Genomic DNA, 17,659 nt, shown 5'->3' with positions numbered 1-17,659 from the left:
AAAACAGAATGCGGTTCAGCTTGATTTCAGTCATATCCGGAATTTCGTTTCGTTTATACCTCCGGTCGATTTCCTTGGTTTCATTTAACGGCACATAAACTGACAGATCAATACATAGTAGACGTGACCGTAGAGATTTCAGCATACATGTTCTTATATCGGCTACTGCTAGGTAAATGTAACATTAACTTGTAATCAGTAATATCACTTTCATGTAAGAAATAATCATGTTCAAACACATGATGTATTTGATTCTTACATTTATTCCGGAGTAGTTCTCGGCTTTTTATCAATCGTTTGACGTGCAAAGTATGAACGAGTGGGTATAAATAAATGTACATACCACCGATAAAATTGACGTTCAAATTATTCACGCCATTATTCTCTGGATGTTATATCACTTTATTTTAATTGAGCGTTAAAATGAAAGAATTGTTGGAGTTTTCCAATCAAAACCTTGGAGGAAATGACATCAAAGAAATATGCGATGCATTACACAACGGAGAGTTAAGGATTCTGTCGCTAAGGAAATGCATGCTATACGACCAAGACTTCAAAAGGCTTATGAAATGGGTCGGCCAGAGTAGTTCACTGTTACAGCTGAGCTTGAACGTTGGCATGATTGGAGATAACTTTAGAGTGCAGCTTTTGGCCAAGGCTCTTCGGAAAAATCGATCTCTGACAACACTATTGTAAGTATCGATCCAGGTTCATCCATTTGATGCAATGATGTAAATTGAATAATTAATATATATGCCTTGTTCTAGGCAGTGTGTAATATAAAGTATTGAGTTTTTTCCTCATGTAGGAGGTGTCAATGTCTCTGTGATGCACAGATTGGATTTTGAAAATTGTGTTCTAAAATCTCATTTGTCATAAAACTATTCTCGATTGGTGAACAATCAGTATTTACTTATATATTTATATACTAATGATCTGGATTTTAATCATATTGTTAGTCAGTAATAATAGGATTCAAACTACAATGATATTCCTCGAGATGTATAAATTTTTCACACAAAAAAGCGAGACTTGCCGAGTTCCTTTTAATGAAAAATGTTTACAACGAGTGGTATGTCAAAGATACAGAGTAGATACTATACATATATTTATTTATATCACATACAAACACACATCTTCGCCCATTGAACGGAGCTAAGATTTACTGCAGGCAAGTGTGTATTGACTGAGAGAATGAACTGCTCACATCTCTGCCGAATGTGTCCGCTACAAAATGTAGTTCTGTGCTTTTGTGGCTATTCTCAATCATCTTTGCAAACGGATAAGTTGATTGTTTTGTTTTCTGTAGTTTCTATTTATATTCACGTTGATTAAATCAATATAAGACACACTTCTGATTTAAACATTAAAGATGGTATTAATGAAGAAAGCAGAGCACTACAAACACATGGTTAGCCTCTTGAACATTGGACGCTCAACCATTCATGTACCGGCGCATGAAAATAGTGTGAAATAGAAACTAAGCAAAATGAACAATAGGAAATTAAAATATTTTAATATATTTACAGTTGATCTAAGTTATTATTCTGCTTTAATTAACATTACTACTGACCATAAAATTCTCTCTCTCTCTTTCTCGTGGAATTTCGCCTGTATTTTGCTACGATGATCCAGAGAGAGAGAGAGAGAGAGAGGTTTTGGATTTAACGTAGCTTTGGCGTGTCGGGATTTATTATGCCGACACTGTGGTAGGTGTTGTGTGGGGTGCTTCCAATATCTATTTAAATTATTATAGAAGTCCCACCCAGGCTCGATTTTAGTTGAAAGTTCAATTAGTGAAAGACAGATGTAAAGCTCCGAGCCCACAGTCAGCAAAGCCGACGGTTAAATGATTGAATAACCAAAAAGTGAAATCTAACTAATAACAATTTAATGGCAATTCAATAATCAAATGATTAAAATTTCCCAAGAACTCTACTTCAGCTCGCCCTTTGATAGCCTATTGCATTAATTTGTAGTGTGATATATCTTTCCACCTGTCCTTGTATTCTACTCATCTGTGTATTCTTCTCTCCTATTCCTCCTTTTCCTTCTCCTCTTCCTTCGACTTCTTCCAGATTCCTTCTCTTCCTCGACTCCTCTATAATTCTCCTCCTTTTCCGCTTCGTCCTTCTTGACTCCTTTTCCTCCTCCTCCTCAACTCTATATCAATTAGGCTTGTCGACTGCGACTCTTACTTCCGTCCCTCCTCTTAGAGACTCGGGACTTATCTGAACCGAATGTTCTGTCCCCGAGAAAAGTTCCCTGTGAAAAGAAAAGGACGGTACAATATTTTCCTAAGCCATCTCATCTCACACTACACCCAGCCTATCATCAGATAACAATTATTAAATTTCTTCGGTCACGCATTCATTCACATCGAAATACTAATACGTTCTCGTATGGTAAAACAACGTCGTAATAAAAGCACGGTAAGAATTACTTCTCATACATAAATCAATAAATTGCATCACATCAGTACATATTCCTAATCCCAATAAACTAAATAATATCACAGCAATAAGACGCATTTCTTTATATTACAACTCATACAAAGTACACAAATATTCAAATAGCCATGCATCCATATTAACTAATCTTATTCACAATTCAGGCATTTGCAAAATTAAACATATCACATGAATAAATGCACTACTTTACAACGAAGTAATCTAATAGCGAATTACAAAATTAATTCTGACCACAAGCTAACAATCTATATAATTCTCTACATAATACTCATTTCTCAAATACGCGTACTAAATGTATTAAACGATAATAATAATTAAGTATACATATTACACATAATTACAATTACAATGCCGTAATAATCTGCAAAAATCGAGCAAATAACTTACTGACCTTTGCGAAGCTTTGTCTTTTCTTAGAATCTCCTAAGTTTTCTCGCCAAATTACGAGTGGCTTTCTCGGAGTAATCCTATTTGCTCAGCAATTTTCCCAGGATTACTAACTTTTCGCTTACTAGTTAGAAGCTATGATTCGGATCGAAATTGTTACCACACTCTCCTCAATTCCGATTGGATGTCTTTTTGATCTGATCCAATCAAACTTAGCGGACAATGTCCTTCTCGCTGTCTGTCCACGTGTGGACGGATTTAGAACACGCCCCGGTCCTCGGATCTTTGTAACACATAGGTGGGAAGACGCTCGATCTTACGCCTGTGCCGATTTCAAGATGCCGGGTCGTCTCTCTGGTCATGGTAATCTTACGTAAGAGATTAACGCTAGCCTGCGTCATGTTTAGAGAGCAACCATGGTTTGTACTAGTACCTTAGTTTATACACGACTTACTAACTGGAGTAGAGCAAACGTGACGGTAGCTTTAAACAAAAAATTCAGTCATATCGTTACGATGTCTGCAGTGTGACAGATTAATGATGTCTAGCACTGGGGCGTCATGCCGCAGACATGTCGCATCATATCCCAACCCAGTCACATTATACTGATACGAGGCCGGCCAGTCCTAACACAAACCTCTTAATGTTGAGCGCCTAGTGAGGCAGCTGTTATTACTATTTTTATAAGTTCAAACCCGCGACATCCTGCATCCGAGGCGGACGCTGTAACCACTAGACCACCCGAGCGGTCACTATGAGAGAGAGAGAGAGAGAGGCGGCCTTTTGGACATTTTCATATAATAATAATTGATTTTTAATAACTTTCAATATTTAATAGTGATGTTTTACCCACTTTCACCTAGCGTGGTTCTCCTTTTCTCATTATTAGGCTGTTTAGTTTATTGCGATATTCCGGTAAGGTAAGGTTATGACATTATTTCAAATCACATAATGGGGACGATTACATATATTATTTTTTAATAGCTATATCGTAGTTGCTCAAGGGTTGGCACATGAAATTACAATTTCTCATATATCAGATATGCACATCAAATAAGAACTGTCTTTGAGAGATCCAAAGCCAACCCATCCATGCATGTATACATTATCCGTCCATCTGTCAGCCTCTAAGACTGGAGATAAGAATACTACGACGTAAACGTTCTTACACTGTGAAACGGACTGAGGCTCTATTTGGATACATACTAGGTTTTGAGATATTTCTTATTCAGATTGTAACTTTATGCATGTGACCGTTGATAAATGCGTTTGTTGTTTTATTTCTTCAGAAAATGTGTGCACAAACAATGAAAAACATAAATGTCAAGAGACCAGGGAAATAATTTGACAATTTCATACTTTTGGCGTAGTAAGCCATAACACTTTCGTTCGGTGAGAAACAGAGGCTACGAGTCTACACTGTCGATCAAGACTGGTAGCTCTAGAAAGAGAATTGAATATCGGGCAAATTGTATATATGTTTTAATTTCCTTGAGTTAGGACAATCACTTGACCAAAGTCCTGTAAGAAATATGAAGCAGCCTTCTTACCTTTAACCATCGTGACCAAATCGGATTACACGTGTCATTTATTTTTCCACTGCACTATTCTCTTTAAAATATATAGCTTCCTGCCATAGTGACAGCTTGAATTTATATAGCTGACTGTATCTCTTTATACTGATTTTGATTTTTTTAAAAATATATTTAAAATATCAGTAGATGTATGAAATTTCACACGAAATTAGCCTTATCATGTTCGTTCTACAAGATCTTTTACATAAAAAAAAACAATTTTTGATGTGCCATAAAATATATATTTTGCAAAACCTAAAGCTCAGGAACTTAAGTTAAATTGCAACTTCAATATATATATCAGCTGCGAGCTATCGTTTTCGTTCACTGGTCAACCGATGGTCTTCCACCCAAAGAACAATAAGAAGAATAATGTCATTATTGTGATTATACTATGTTTGTCTTGTCCGTTTATATTATATGGTTCTTGGGATTACGGTAATTCTCGGGCCTAGTATTCTAGGAAATAATTTTAGCATGAATCTCGAGCTCGATCCGGTGGTCCAGAAATTGTAATTTCTGCGACTTAAATCCAGATAGCATAAGAATCATAAAACAATTCCGTGTGTATGTGTGATATTTGTTTTTTAATTGATGCTAAATTAAAATTAGCACATAGTACGAAATTTTCTCCAAAAACGATTCAGAGTTTTAAGACTCAAGCTTAAATTCCGCAATTTTATATAACAAAATTTTCAGTTACTTAACTTTATGCAGGTTTCTTTCGTCTCGGTCGTTACGCTTTTAATGAAAAAGCCATTACAAAAAGATTCTGTCGATCCGTCTCTGTATTTGCAGTATTGTAATCTCTCTCTCTATTAGTCTATGTTCTTCAAACCTTATGACTGGAGATGGGCTTTGTGGATTTCCCAGATCTTGGTTTGAATCCAAGGAATTACAAACGGTAACAGGTGTGGGCCGGTGCAGCAGATTTGTGATATTTGTGATATTTTTATTTTTTTATTAATTACTTTTTAAAGTTTGAATGAATTTAGTCGTAGTGTTAAAAATAGAGCACACTTTTCTTTACAAGATAGGAAATTATGATAGCATTTCTTTTGGACCGAATTCTTTCAAAATGAAAGCGGAGATCTGGGGTCTTCGTATAAAAATGTATATATATATATATATATATATATATATATATATATATATATATATATATATATATATATATATATATATATATATAACAATTACACAGCCTTAGCACTGCATTTCGAGTAACATCTGTCATCCCAGACAAAATATCTTATTCGAAATCAACGAATGCTATCTTGTAATTTCTCTGAACATTTTCGGGTGAGACATGGAGTCGAGTCAAGTTTTATAACTGATTAGCCTGGTTTCTCCTAAAGAAAGTTATTGACTCTGAAATAATCTATATGGCTACGAACTTCCATTTTACCCCTAAAACACAAATCTATTAAAACAGTTTGGCAAAATAATTAATAACATGAAGTTTGTTAAAGAAGTTAAATTGCTCCTTCAATACGGTTGCCAAGGAGGCAGTCCGTAAATTCGTGAGGCAGGTAATCCCCAAGCATAGTGTGAGTTGCAAAGTACACAAAAGAAGTTTCCTTTTGTAGTTGAATCAAAACCAAATTATAACATGACTACCAGTATGTTCTCTTCTTACAGGTATAGTTCTTGATTACTGGGTATGAAAACCCCACGAGTATCCAAATAATTATTTCTCTTTAGGTATCGTGAAAAGTTTATTAATACAATAATTTTTCTTTTGTGATGGCGTGACGTGTAAAGTGAATAATTTATTTAGATCTGCAGTGTGGCGGTCCTTCTCTTAAATTTGTACATTTCTTCTGTTTGTTAATTTATTACATACACTTTAATGGGTTAAGTAGACCCCGTCATGAATACTATGTTTTGCCTAATGATAAAAACGTTTCTTATGAGTAGACATGAGCGAAAGCAGTGTTTTAAATGATAAACTAATCAAAATTGCATACTTTTTATATACCCACCATCAAGCGGAGAGACATGACCAAACTTTATGGCTGGCTTGTATTTGAGACATGAAAGATACCCCCATCAATTTCTTGGGGTGAGTAGGTCAAAGGCCAAGATCACAGAGACGGAGAGAAGAAATGTGGTTTGTGCAAAATAACCTGACATGGAAGGCGTATTGAGTACCGTTTACAATACTCTTGTTATATCTTACTGTAAAATTCAAGAATTAAATTTTTCAAATGCAGAGAGCTAATATGCACGAAATGTCTATTCTGTATTAATATTGAATTCAAGAAGATATATAACCTTCGATGAACTTAAGACAAATAAATCAGTTCAGTTCATACTCCACCAGAGAGTTAATATACAATCATTTTTTCAACCAATATTCTGAAGGAATTTTCTACGCAGAACATTCTACTACGAACATAATCGTGTGTTCCTAGAGTGTTCATTTTCTGGTCATATCTATGTTTGACTTAAGATCATTGGCCATTTCATTATTTCGAAGACAGAAATATCGTACGATTACCTCATTTTAGTTTGTTTTCATCTCATGCGCATTTCAGTCTACATGGAAATACAGTTGGTGATGACGGTATGAAGTTGCTTTGTCCCATTATCTCTAAACATCCACATATCGTATCATTGGATGTCGGAGACTGCCAGCTAGGGGATCTGGCTGTGGAGATAATAGCTTCAGACTTGATCCAATCTCGAGGTGCTAAGCCAGGTAAAATTTTCTCTTATGTAGTTTTCACTATCTGGTCGTAGTTATTTATTTTTAAACTTGTATACAGTACAATCTGCAGTTATAAATCCTTGTTTGCAAATCGTTTTATAATTGGTTTTGGTGATACAATCTTCTTTATTTTAAGGTGCTAAACAGCCGTCTTTTACCCACCTTAACACTATGTATTCTTCCATTTTAGAGGACTGCCTTTACTTATTTTGGTTGCATTTCACACAGTATATATGACAATGCTGTCTAATGGGAAATAAAAGTTTAGTAATAAAATATAAAAAACGTGAACGGGGCTTTACAAAGCTAAATAAGAGAATAAGAGATAACCAGAATCGGCCATCTCCAAGTAATGTATCCAGAGGATGCAGTTGTCACCGTAATATTAATTTAATACGCAAGAGAAAACTACTATACTACAAAGAGATCATTATTAAGGAAACAGTTTCAATACATATGACTTTTATATTTGGTCTCATTCCAAGCGGAGTATGAATCTATGCTCTTTGATGAGGTTCGGAGTGGACACGAAATTTTGTGTCGTATAGGACGGGAGAACGCATTCGACGTTTCTGCACATCTCGTGTTTTGAATGGGGAATGCCTCAATTTCATGACTGGATGAAATTTAGAGATTTCCAATTAGTTTCACATGACCTATTGTACAGGAACAACACAAGCAAGAAAGAATGTGCTAAAGTTGCAGAAATGAATAGCAGAATATAAGTCTTCTGTTCATTAAATGTACCAACTGAAATTTTAAGCTAGGTTTGTAGATTATACGACTTGAATGCAGTACTATTCGAGATTGAAATATAATAATTTTATAATGCAGGATTATATGAGCTTGGATTATGCTACAACCTCGCTGTTACTGCTGAGGGTTGGGCTCGGCTGGGCTTTGCCGTAGCGTCCAGCAGTAGTAATCTTCGACAGCTGTATGTTGACTATAATCAGATCGGAGAAACTGCTGTCACGTGCCTGCTTGTGGGACTCGTGGCACGCAAAGGACTAGAGGTCCTTGATCTCGAAGGAGCTGGAATCACTGAGGAAAATGCACACGTAGGTAAACGTTTACTGTAGTAAAGTGTATTTTGTTTTGTTAAATGTAAAGACGTCTAAAGTTAAATTGCATTTGCTTAATTTAAATGTTCTTAAACTTAAATCAAGATTTGCATTTAAATTTCTTATCAAACAGTCACAGCAAATAGCCGGGATACTTAAAGTACGTTATTATTCCATTATGGCTTTTAAATAGGACGGTAAATGATAGTAGTATTGTGGACTCATATGGGGTCGAACGGGAATTAACATTACACCGTTGGCTTAACGTGTGGGTATGTATGGAATGAACATTACGCCTCTAATCCTAAGTTTAACATTGTGGGTCTGTATGTTGAAAAATGTACGGGTAAAAGAGGTCTAACATGATGGATGGCTATAGGGAAAAGGGGAATTTAACATTAGTGTTTAGTATGGCATATTTCATTGTCCCCATAATTCTAGGGACATATGGGTCGCTTCGGCGACAATGGGAATTTAAATTTGGGTCGCCAATTTAATGATTTAAAACGACAAGGGGAAAAGTTAAGTCAAAATGATCATAGGTTTAACATGATGGGTTGATGTGGAGCATAACGGGAAGCAAACATAGGTCGGTCTCATTAGGGAAACGTTTTTGAATATGTAACATAAATATACTGTCTAGTATCATCACCTACTGACCAATACACAGTGACCTACTACTATACAACGTACAAAGTATAATATCAATACGTTCTTAGAGTGATCAATACCCAATGAACTACAATCCAATACGCCATTTTGAGTAAATAATCTCCAGTGATCTTCTATCCAACACCGACACTATACCATCAACACGCTGTTGGAGTAACCAATAACTAGTGATTTGCTATCTGACACCCGCACTATGCTATAACACCACACTGTTTTGAGTGACCAAAACCTAGTAATCTGCAATCCACAACATAAAATCAACTCATCTTGGAGTGACCTGTATTTATTGATCTACTAACATCCCCCACTCACTAACATGCCGTTTTGAGTAACACCCAGTTCTTACAGCTCCAAATTTTAGCCAATTGTTTAAATTGTCTGTTGATGCAAGTGATGTTGGGGTTGGAGAAGTTTTGATTCAAGAAGATGAAAATGGTATTGATCATCCAGTGTGCTATTTTTTTCTAACAAATTAAATAAGCATCAAAAAAATTATTCAACAATCGAGAAGGAATGCTTGGCTTTGATATTGGCATTATAACATTTTGAAGTTTGTCTTAGTTCAGCTCCTTCTTCGATTATTGTATTTAGTAACCACAACCCCCTTACTTTCATCAGCAAGATGAAAAATAAAAATAAAAGACTACTAAGCTCAAGTTTGTTGTTACAGGAATATAATCCTGACATCAGGCACATCAAGGGAAAAGACAATTTAATAGCAGATGCACTTTCCCGTGCATAACAATGTATTATTTCATGTACGCTGTCTGTAATTTTTATGAGTTCTTTTTAACCTCCTGTAAAGTCTGGTAAAAAGAAAGCCTTATCGTATAACTCTTTCTTTTTCTTTATGGGGGAAGTGTTATGTACATTTGACTTAATTATATCTGATTTAATCTGATTTAATATATATTTATTTCAATTTAATTGTCAGTTTTAAATTTTATTTAATTTTCATTACATGCTATTGTAAAGTAAATTTATTCACTAAAGATACTTTTTCCAAAAAATAGTTTGACCTTGACTGTTCGTTTTAGTAAACATCAAGTGTTGGCCTAGCTCCTGACCTTGATTCAAAATTAGTAGAACCCATGTAAATAAGTTCTATTTTTATTTTAAAATGATTGGTTGTTGTCGAGGTCATGATGGGACTACTGATTTTAAGATGTAAACAATTGTTTTATATATTTTATTTCTTAGAGTAAAATGATTGGTTTTCGTCAGGGCTACACTGGGTGTACGTGAACTTTAACAAGTAAATAATTTCGATGAGGTTCTGGAACATGATCACGTGACCTCTTTTTGCCTTTTAGAATAGGATATAATCATTGTTTTGTTGAGAGATATTCTGAGTAGTTGGGCTATTACACTGGAAAGTGACTGTTGTGTCTTTTTTGGAGTTATTACAAATTATTGGGACTCAAAAGGATTAATTCAAAAAATTCCTGGAAAATGCATGTGCTCATATGAAATTCCTGAACAAAGACAGCTCTTATAAAAATTCAGATTTCCAAAACTATAGTGATATTTCTTGTTTCTGCAAGGAACTGTAGACTTAAACACTACAGATTACAGCATACGCCATTGTCTTCCATCTTGGTTTCTTCATCAGGACTCGAACTTGAAATCATTAGAATATTTTATTATTAAGAATACTAAAATTTCATTTGTGGATTATTCTTGGATTATATTTGGATTTGATTCTTAAAACCGTAAGTTCATATTTTTTTTAATTTTACAGAATTTTTCCAGGGAACTAAATTCTTAAATTTTACCAAAGTTTCTTGTTTTCACTCTTTCTTGTGTTACTGTTTATTTGAGCCTAAACACTTAACATCTGTAATAACCTACAAATTGCGGATGTGTTAACAGTCTCTTGTTGAATCATAAAAATATTATTCCAGGTTTGAATTCAGTATAAATTCCAATGAATATCTTTATCCAAGAATTTGGTCAAAACACTTTTGTATTTCCAGAGAAAATAATCACTTGAATTCAGTAATTTAAAGAAAATAAAATTCAGTCCAAACTGGTCACAACATAATACAACTTAAAGTGATAGGTGTTAAAGCACGACTGACAATCCTTTATCAAAACATTAGTTATATGACTAAATAATATGCAGAACAGATTCCTGGATGAGGGTCAAAAGTTCATTCTTTGGAAAAAATAGACGTTTGTTATCAACTGGCACATGATAAAATATCAAGTAGTCCAGGTATGACCTTGACCTAATGATTCTTACTCTGAGAAAGATTTAAAAAAATTCAAAAGTAATTTACCAAAACTGTCACTGACTTTGGAAGAAGGTCAGCAACTAGTTACAATGTTTCATGAAGCTATTATTAGTTGTTTACATCAATGAAATAAAAAATAAAATAAAAAAGTCATGTCAAACAGAACTGAACTCAATTCTGGACAAGGCCAAGTCCAGTAAACAATGTTACATTACAATTGCATACAATGGAATAAAAATTAAAAAAATTAACAGACAAAATATTAAATTAAATATAACACTTCCCCCATAAAAGAAAAAGATTTATATAATCCATCTTTCTTTTTCCCATATTTTTGTGACAAGTGAAATAAGGAAAACATGAACTTTGTTATGTAAATTTGTGGCACCATGAACTACAAATTTGTTGCACCATAAGAAATATGAACTACTGGCATGTTTGATGCAATGTAAATATTTTTGTTACACCATAAACTATGTTTTCACAATGTTGTTGTTTTTGTAGAGTTGAACACTATTTTTCAGCACAAGATAGGCTATACATGGTGGCAAGTATAACTGGTGGAGGAAGAACCCTGGAAAACCCTGGTAAGAACCACCGACCCACGAAAAGCTACTGGCAAGCTTTCTCGTGTACCCATGTTAACTGAGCCTCAAACCCATGCAGACTGAGGTGATATGGCAGTGATCCAGAATGTAAACACAATGTACACGTTGTGTTGCACCAAGAAAAAAAGAAAAAAAATGAACATTACATTCTGAAATGTTAATATTCTTGCCAGATGAAGAGAACATGAACTTTGGTTTGAAATGCAAATATTTTGTACCATTAGGTTAAGAAAAGACATGAACTGTATATTTTTTAAATGTGAATTTGTTGCACTATGAAAGAAAAAATATGAACCATTTTTTAATTGTCATCGTTTTTGCTTAACCATTACAATTTTTCAAGAAACATGAATTGTACAATGAAAGAAAAAATGTCACCTCATGCATGCCAACCCCTGGCGAGAAAAAGGTGTAATCCAAGTGGCTAAAAAGAGTAATCCAAGCAGAAAAAGAGTAATCCACATATAACATGATAAAATTCAATGAGCATATGTACAGAATCATTTGTTTACTCCTCTGATCTTTTAAAGTCAATTACTCTTCAAGTTTTCATATGCAGCACTTTTAGCTTTAAAAAGCAGCAGACTCTCAAAACACTTTGTACCAGCTGAGATTACGAATATTTTGCACACCAGTAGAACACTAAGTGCTGGGTTACTGAGCCTGGATCTGAATACTTTTTTGTTGTTGTTAACAATGCTGAACAATCTCTCACAGTCAGCATTAGAATGGTAAAAAACCTATATTCCTTTCATAACTTGACAAAAATGAGGAAATTTGTATCTTACAGTTATTGGATCTTTTAGCTGGGAAATAAGGTGCCATAAATAGAACTCTTCATGCAAAACCCAATTTGTCATACATTTTATCAAACAAAAATCACAGTCGTTTGATCATCCACCACAACATATATGATGTTACAAAGAGTGGCAATACTAGTAAACGTTACTCCAAGAAAGTCAAGGAGAATCCATTTCATCTGTAGAATGAATACATCACAAAGAAACTGGGATCATGTCTAACTCTTGTCAAACACATCATGTCATCTTTAGTGATATGTTAAGAGAAAAAAAGACACTAAACTTTGGTTTACATGAAGAGGACACCATCATAATGCTAGTATTATTTATATTAGTCAACATTTATTTCAAGAAAGTAAAGTGCATCAATCCATAAGTTTAATTGCTCATTATGTGTTGTTATTCAAAACCAAAGGTCAAGAGACAAATCTGAAGTTTAGATCCTGGCAAAACAGCTAGGAATACCTTGCCTTAATTATGCTTATGACAATGCCACTCAATTGCAAAATCATCATATTCATCACTTAATAACCTACCACTCCTAATTATTTGAGATGTCTTATGTTTTCTAATACAGGGATTGATTTTTTTATTTAAATTATTGATCACTTGGATAGTATTTCTTTTCCAAAAATGTAGATGGACTCCAAAATGGGTCATTAGGATTTTGAACAACTGATGCACTTTAAATAATCAGCTGTAAACTGCCTTACACCTTTTCTATAACTAAGCTGCTGTAGAGGTAGTGATGGTCAAACCACTGCCCACCATGAGTGAAAGATCTAACAGGTTACAAAATTATTTTCCTAAAAAGTATATACATTTCATATAAGATCCACAACTTTTATATACTTTAGTTTTATATTTTTAAACTTGTACACTTTTCTGTTCAAGTTCGAAAACATGTCCATGTGTAAATATTCCTACAAGTTTCTTATCTTGCACTCTATGTGTGACATTGTACATATACATTCCTACCCTTTTTTCTTTGCTTGCACTTCCTGCTTGGGTTACAGGGATTACAAAGGAGGTGGGGGTGTTAGTTTTGCTGTTAAGGGGGATGGTAGGGAAGTTCACAAGGGATATAGGCTGTTCTTTGTTTACAGTGGGAAAATAGAGAAGTTATAAGGGGAAGATGTTAGTTTTGTTTAGAAGGGTTTTAAATTATATTTTATACCCCTTCTTTAAATACTACCCTATGTGGTCAGTTTTTAAATGGGTACTAGTCACTCATAACAGCATGTTAGATAGGAGGTGTGGGTTTTGGATTTGATGGCTAGTGTGGGTGCTGGATAGTAGATCACTTCTTGCTGCTCACTCAAAATGGTGTGTTGGTAATAGATCACTAGTTACTGGCCATTCCAGTGGGGTGTTAATGGTATAGTTTGGGTGTTGGATAGTAAACCAATGGTTACTGGGCACTGAAAATGGTATGTTGGATAGTAGGTATGGCAAGTTGGATAATAGATCATTGGGTACTGGTCAATAGGTTTGGTGCTGGTCTCTTAAATTCCCCTTATGTTCCAAAGAGAACCACCCCCGTTAAATATCCCCATATTGACCTTAGAAGACTGTAGACATTTTTATCATTACATTTCTCCATGAGCATAGAAATCCTAAAGTGGCAACCTAATATTAAATTCCAATTGACCCAACTGTCATTAGAAATATGGGGAAAATTGAATATGTCATGTTAAGCACCAAAGTCAAACTCCCCATGTCTCTATAACTATTCATATTGAACATATGGACATTTTTACATTTCCCCCCTCCCAATGTCAATATTCAGATGCTTACATTTTAAATCAATGGACATATTTAATATTACATTTCCCATCTGAACCAAAACATTTTTCAAATTTAAGGCATAATGTTAAAATCTCATCTGATCCCATAGAGCCTAGTACATTTTAAACAAATGGATATTTTTAACATGATATTCCTGTTTGACCCTGTATAGGTCTGCACATTAAACTCAAGATGTAATGGCTATTTCCCATTTGACTCCATATAGGCCAACAAAATTAAACCTATGAACTAAAGGTATAATATTAATTACCATTACACCACTAATGATGTAATGGTAAATCCATGAATTTTAATCCTCCTGGGTCAATACCCATACTCTGATGAAGTTGAAATATCTTGAAGCCAGTCTAGTTTCTTAAATCATAATTATTTGTATAGCAGTGTAGCTATTAATAATGATCATGCCCAGTCTCTGTTTTTTCAGCTTCTGCTTCACATTCTCCAAAATTATGACATTTCCCTCAAGAAAATTAATCTTGCTGAAAATGACATCTCATCAACTGTGTTGGAAGCAATCAGAAGACACATACAAGAATGTGACAGTGAAAGCCATAGCACAAGCAGCATGTCCATTGAACAGCCATCCCTAGTACAGTCAGAACCACCATTAACAGACAGTGAGACAGAAGTCAGAAGCTTAAAATCTCCAGAGACTATGTCTGCAAGGCTTGGTGATCTTGAAGTAGAAAACATTGAAAATGATGAGAAAATGAAAACAACAGGAGGCAGCAAAATAACCACAATGACAGATGAAGATATTTTGATCCTGGCCAGAGCATTAGAATCTCAAGACAAAGAAAAAGATTCTCCAAAATCTTCGGTGGAAGGCACAAATTCAGTGGAGATATCGGAGAAGAGTAGTGAGTTCAGAGTGGACCTGGAAGATGGCTCAGTGGATACTGATTGGGAGGAATTACAGATTGTTAAAAGCACTGGCAGGGGCAGCAGGCTCTTGATGGTACGGCAGTCAGCATCCACTGTAAGTGGGGTAGAAGATATAGATGATATGACAGAAGAGTCAGCCAACATTCAATCTGCTGACACGGGGGACCATGAGAGTGTATCCAGCTACCATCCTTCCACCACACAGTCCTTTCATAGTCTCAAAAACAGTCAGCTCTCACTGATGTGAACATTAGCATGTTGAAGAAAAATGGGGTTTGTAGTTTTCGAAATGGTAAGCAGTATTTAACATTCTGGCATCAAAGATAGATAGGACATAATATCTCAACTGCAATGCATAATTGAGTCTTTTCACATGGCACTGTATTTTTTGCTAGCAAAGGTGTCATCATGTTTTGCATAGTTTAGCTGCTTTTTTCTGCCCCTGATGTCATGAAGTTTGGCATATGCATTCTTCTTCAGGACCAATGCTAGCAAAAGAAAGTTAGAATGGCATAATTTTATGTTCTAGTGATCTAGTTTGCATGTAGCTAAATTTATCTGCTTTCTGTCCATACATCAAAGCTTCGGTCACAGGTTATGTTGGTGTATTGTTGGTTCGAATCTAAGTAGGGATAAATTAAAATTCTCTGACCTGTATGATAACTTTCCTTCTTAATTTATAATTTCACTCTATATTATCAAGCATCATCAAGCAGAATCCAGGAATATCACTTTTGATTCTGTCTGAATATTTGTTGATCACTGTCTGTCTTTCTCTCTCTGTAGAGGGTTGCATCTAGGGTTTGATAAACATGGGTACTTGTCCCCACTGAATCTGAAAAAAGGGAAAGCCAACGTAGCCGGCGGGGGGGCTTCCAGTATGGTGTAAAAAAAGAACTTGATGTATTCAAAAAGAGCAATAGCAAGTATAATAAGTGCATTCAATGCATCTCATGTCTTCTGTATATTTATAGTATGACACTTAAAACTGAAATCAAAATCTTATGTTTTCTAATAACATTCTATCTACACACATACCATTAAAGAATCAAACCATAGACTACAAATAGTGTCACTCCTCTGGCCAATCTTAAAAAAGTGTCATGTACTTCCTGTGTGTCACATGCTCAATTCTGATTGGTTATAAATCCATACTAAGAAAGATCAGAACAGCACATATTTTCCTTTTATGGATGACAAAAAATAATTTTTAAGGAAAAGTCCAAAGCTCAAAATGAATTAGGGAAAGTACATATATAGTTTCTATTACAGTTAACTTTTTACTGGAACAGTATACATCTGCATCTAGACTGACTGTAATTGCGACTACATTATTCTGTAAATATGATCACTATTTCCAAAATAGTTTTCTGTCCTGGGACCCCAAGTGGCCAAGTGGTCTAAAGCGCTCACCTCTCTCTTCATGGGTTCAAGTTGCGGGTTCGGCCTATGTAAGTATGTGAGAAAGCCTGCCAGTAGTTTTCTTGTGCTGAAAAATGGCATTGAACCCCACAGCAACAACAACAACAAGGCCTCCTGTCCTTCCTCATCCTCCAATTTACCAATGTGCCTTGTTAAAGTTGAAGTCTCTCAGAGGAGGTCCTTCAATTGATATCATCATGAGTCTGTTGAGAACCCTGTCTTCTAGACAGCTTCTTCCTGCAGTTTTGGTTTAATTTTGATTGCTGAATCCTCTCTCAGTCAGCAGTTTGGTATAGCATAACCATGGCCACTGATGCTAATTAAAGAAGATTTGAAAATATCTCTGCATGATGTTGATGTACAAACTGCCAGAGTCCGCACATTGTCTCTAGGGTAGATTTCTCTCTTAATGATAGTCTTAGCAAGGTACCATTGTCAAAACATGTTTTGGGTCACACACAGATGACCAACTTCTTCGTATCTGACATATATGTACTCTCATAAATTAAGATGCTAATGAGTGGACTGCATCATACTTTCTGCAATCCTCGAAAAAGTTAACTCGATGATAAATCAAAGTATAAAAGTATTTTATTATCATTATTATTATTTTATTATTATTATTATTAAAATATTTGAGAAATGTAAAACAAATATATTATATTAAAAAAACCCAAAATAAAATGACCAAAATCAGATGCAAATTGTGCAAGAACCTTAACATAAGACCATGGAGTGTCTAAGGATGTTGCTTGTGATAATTAGGTCATCTTAAGAAATCCCATCAAGCTGTTTAGATGCTAAAATAATATGTCACTATGGTCTCTCTGTTAATTAAAGTCATTCAATTATAGTAATGAAGGAAGTGATTATGCCTGTCTGTATATGATGATTTTAAAAACAAAAAATGTTGGTATTATATCCATCATTGATGGGTCCCTACATATGCACAGTTGTGATATAAGCAGATCAGGGTCAATGTCATTTGCTTCAATGATCATCAGAGCAGATACTTAT

At 34.8% G+C, this 17,659-nt stretch overlaps 1 protein-coding gene across 1 annotated transcript; it reads left to right on the top strand.

The window, feature by feature from the left end:
• The first annotated feature begins 423 nt into the window (after window positions 1–423).
• Window positions 424–17,303, top strand: LOC149804706 (leucine-rich repeat-containing protein 73-like). The gene is made up of 4 exons (XM_089933229.1): window positions 424–692; window positions 6,973–7,136; window positions 7,980–8,206; window positions 14,760–17,303. The coding sequence occupies exons 1-4, from the start codon at window positions 424–426 to the stop codon at window positions 15,465–15,467; spliced, it is 1,368 nt and encodes a 455-aa protein (XP_089789355.1). The 3' UTR covers window positions 15,468–17,303.
• The last annotated feature ends 356 nt before the right edge of the window (window positions 17,304–17,659 follow it).

The sequence above is a fragment of the Sinohyriopsis cumingii genome, chromosome 2 (assembly GCF_028554795.1).
Source record: "Sinohyriopsis cumingii isolate HCF-2022 chromosome 2, ASM2855479v2, whole genome shotgun sequence".
Classification (NCBI taxonomy): Eukaryota; Metazoa; Mollusca; class Bivalvia; order Unionida; family Unionidae; genus Sinohyriopsis; species Sinohyriopsis cumingii.
This window is presented reverse-complemented; position numbering and strand designations above follow the sequence as displayed.

Bases quoted from the DNA above. Each gene is read 5' to 3' on its own strand.
- LOC149804706 (XM_089933229.1), top strand. From the start codon at position 424: ATGAAAGAATTGTTGGAGTTTTCCAATCAAAACCTTGGAGGAAATGAC. The intron at 7,137-7,979 runs GTAAAATTTTCT...TTTATAATGCAG, and splicing joins ATCTCGAGGTGCTAAGCCAG to GATTATATGAGCTTGGATTA. The intron at 8,207-14,759 runs GTAGGTAAACGT...CTGTTTTTTCAG, and splicing joins TCACTGAGGAAAATGCACAC to CTTCTGCTTCACATTCTCCA.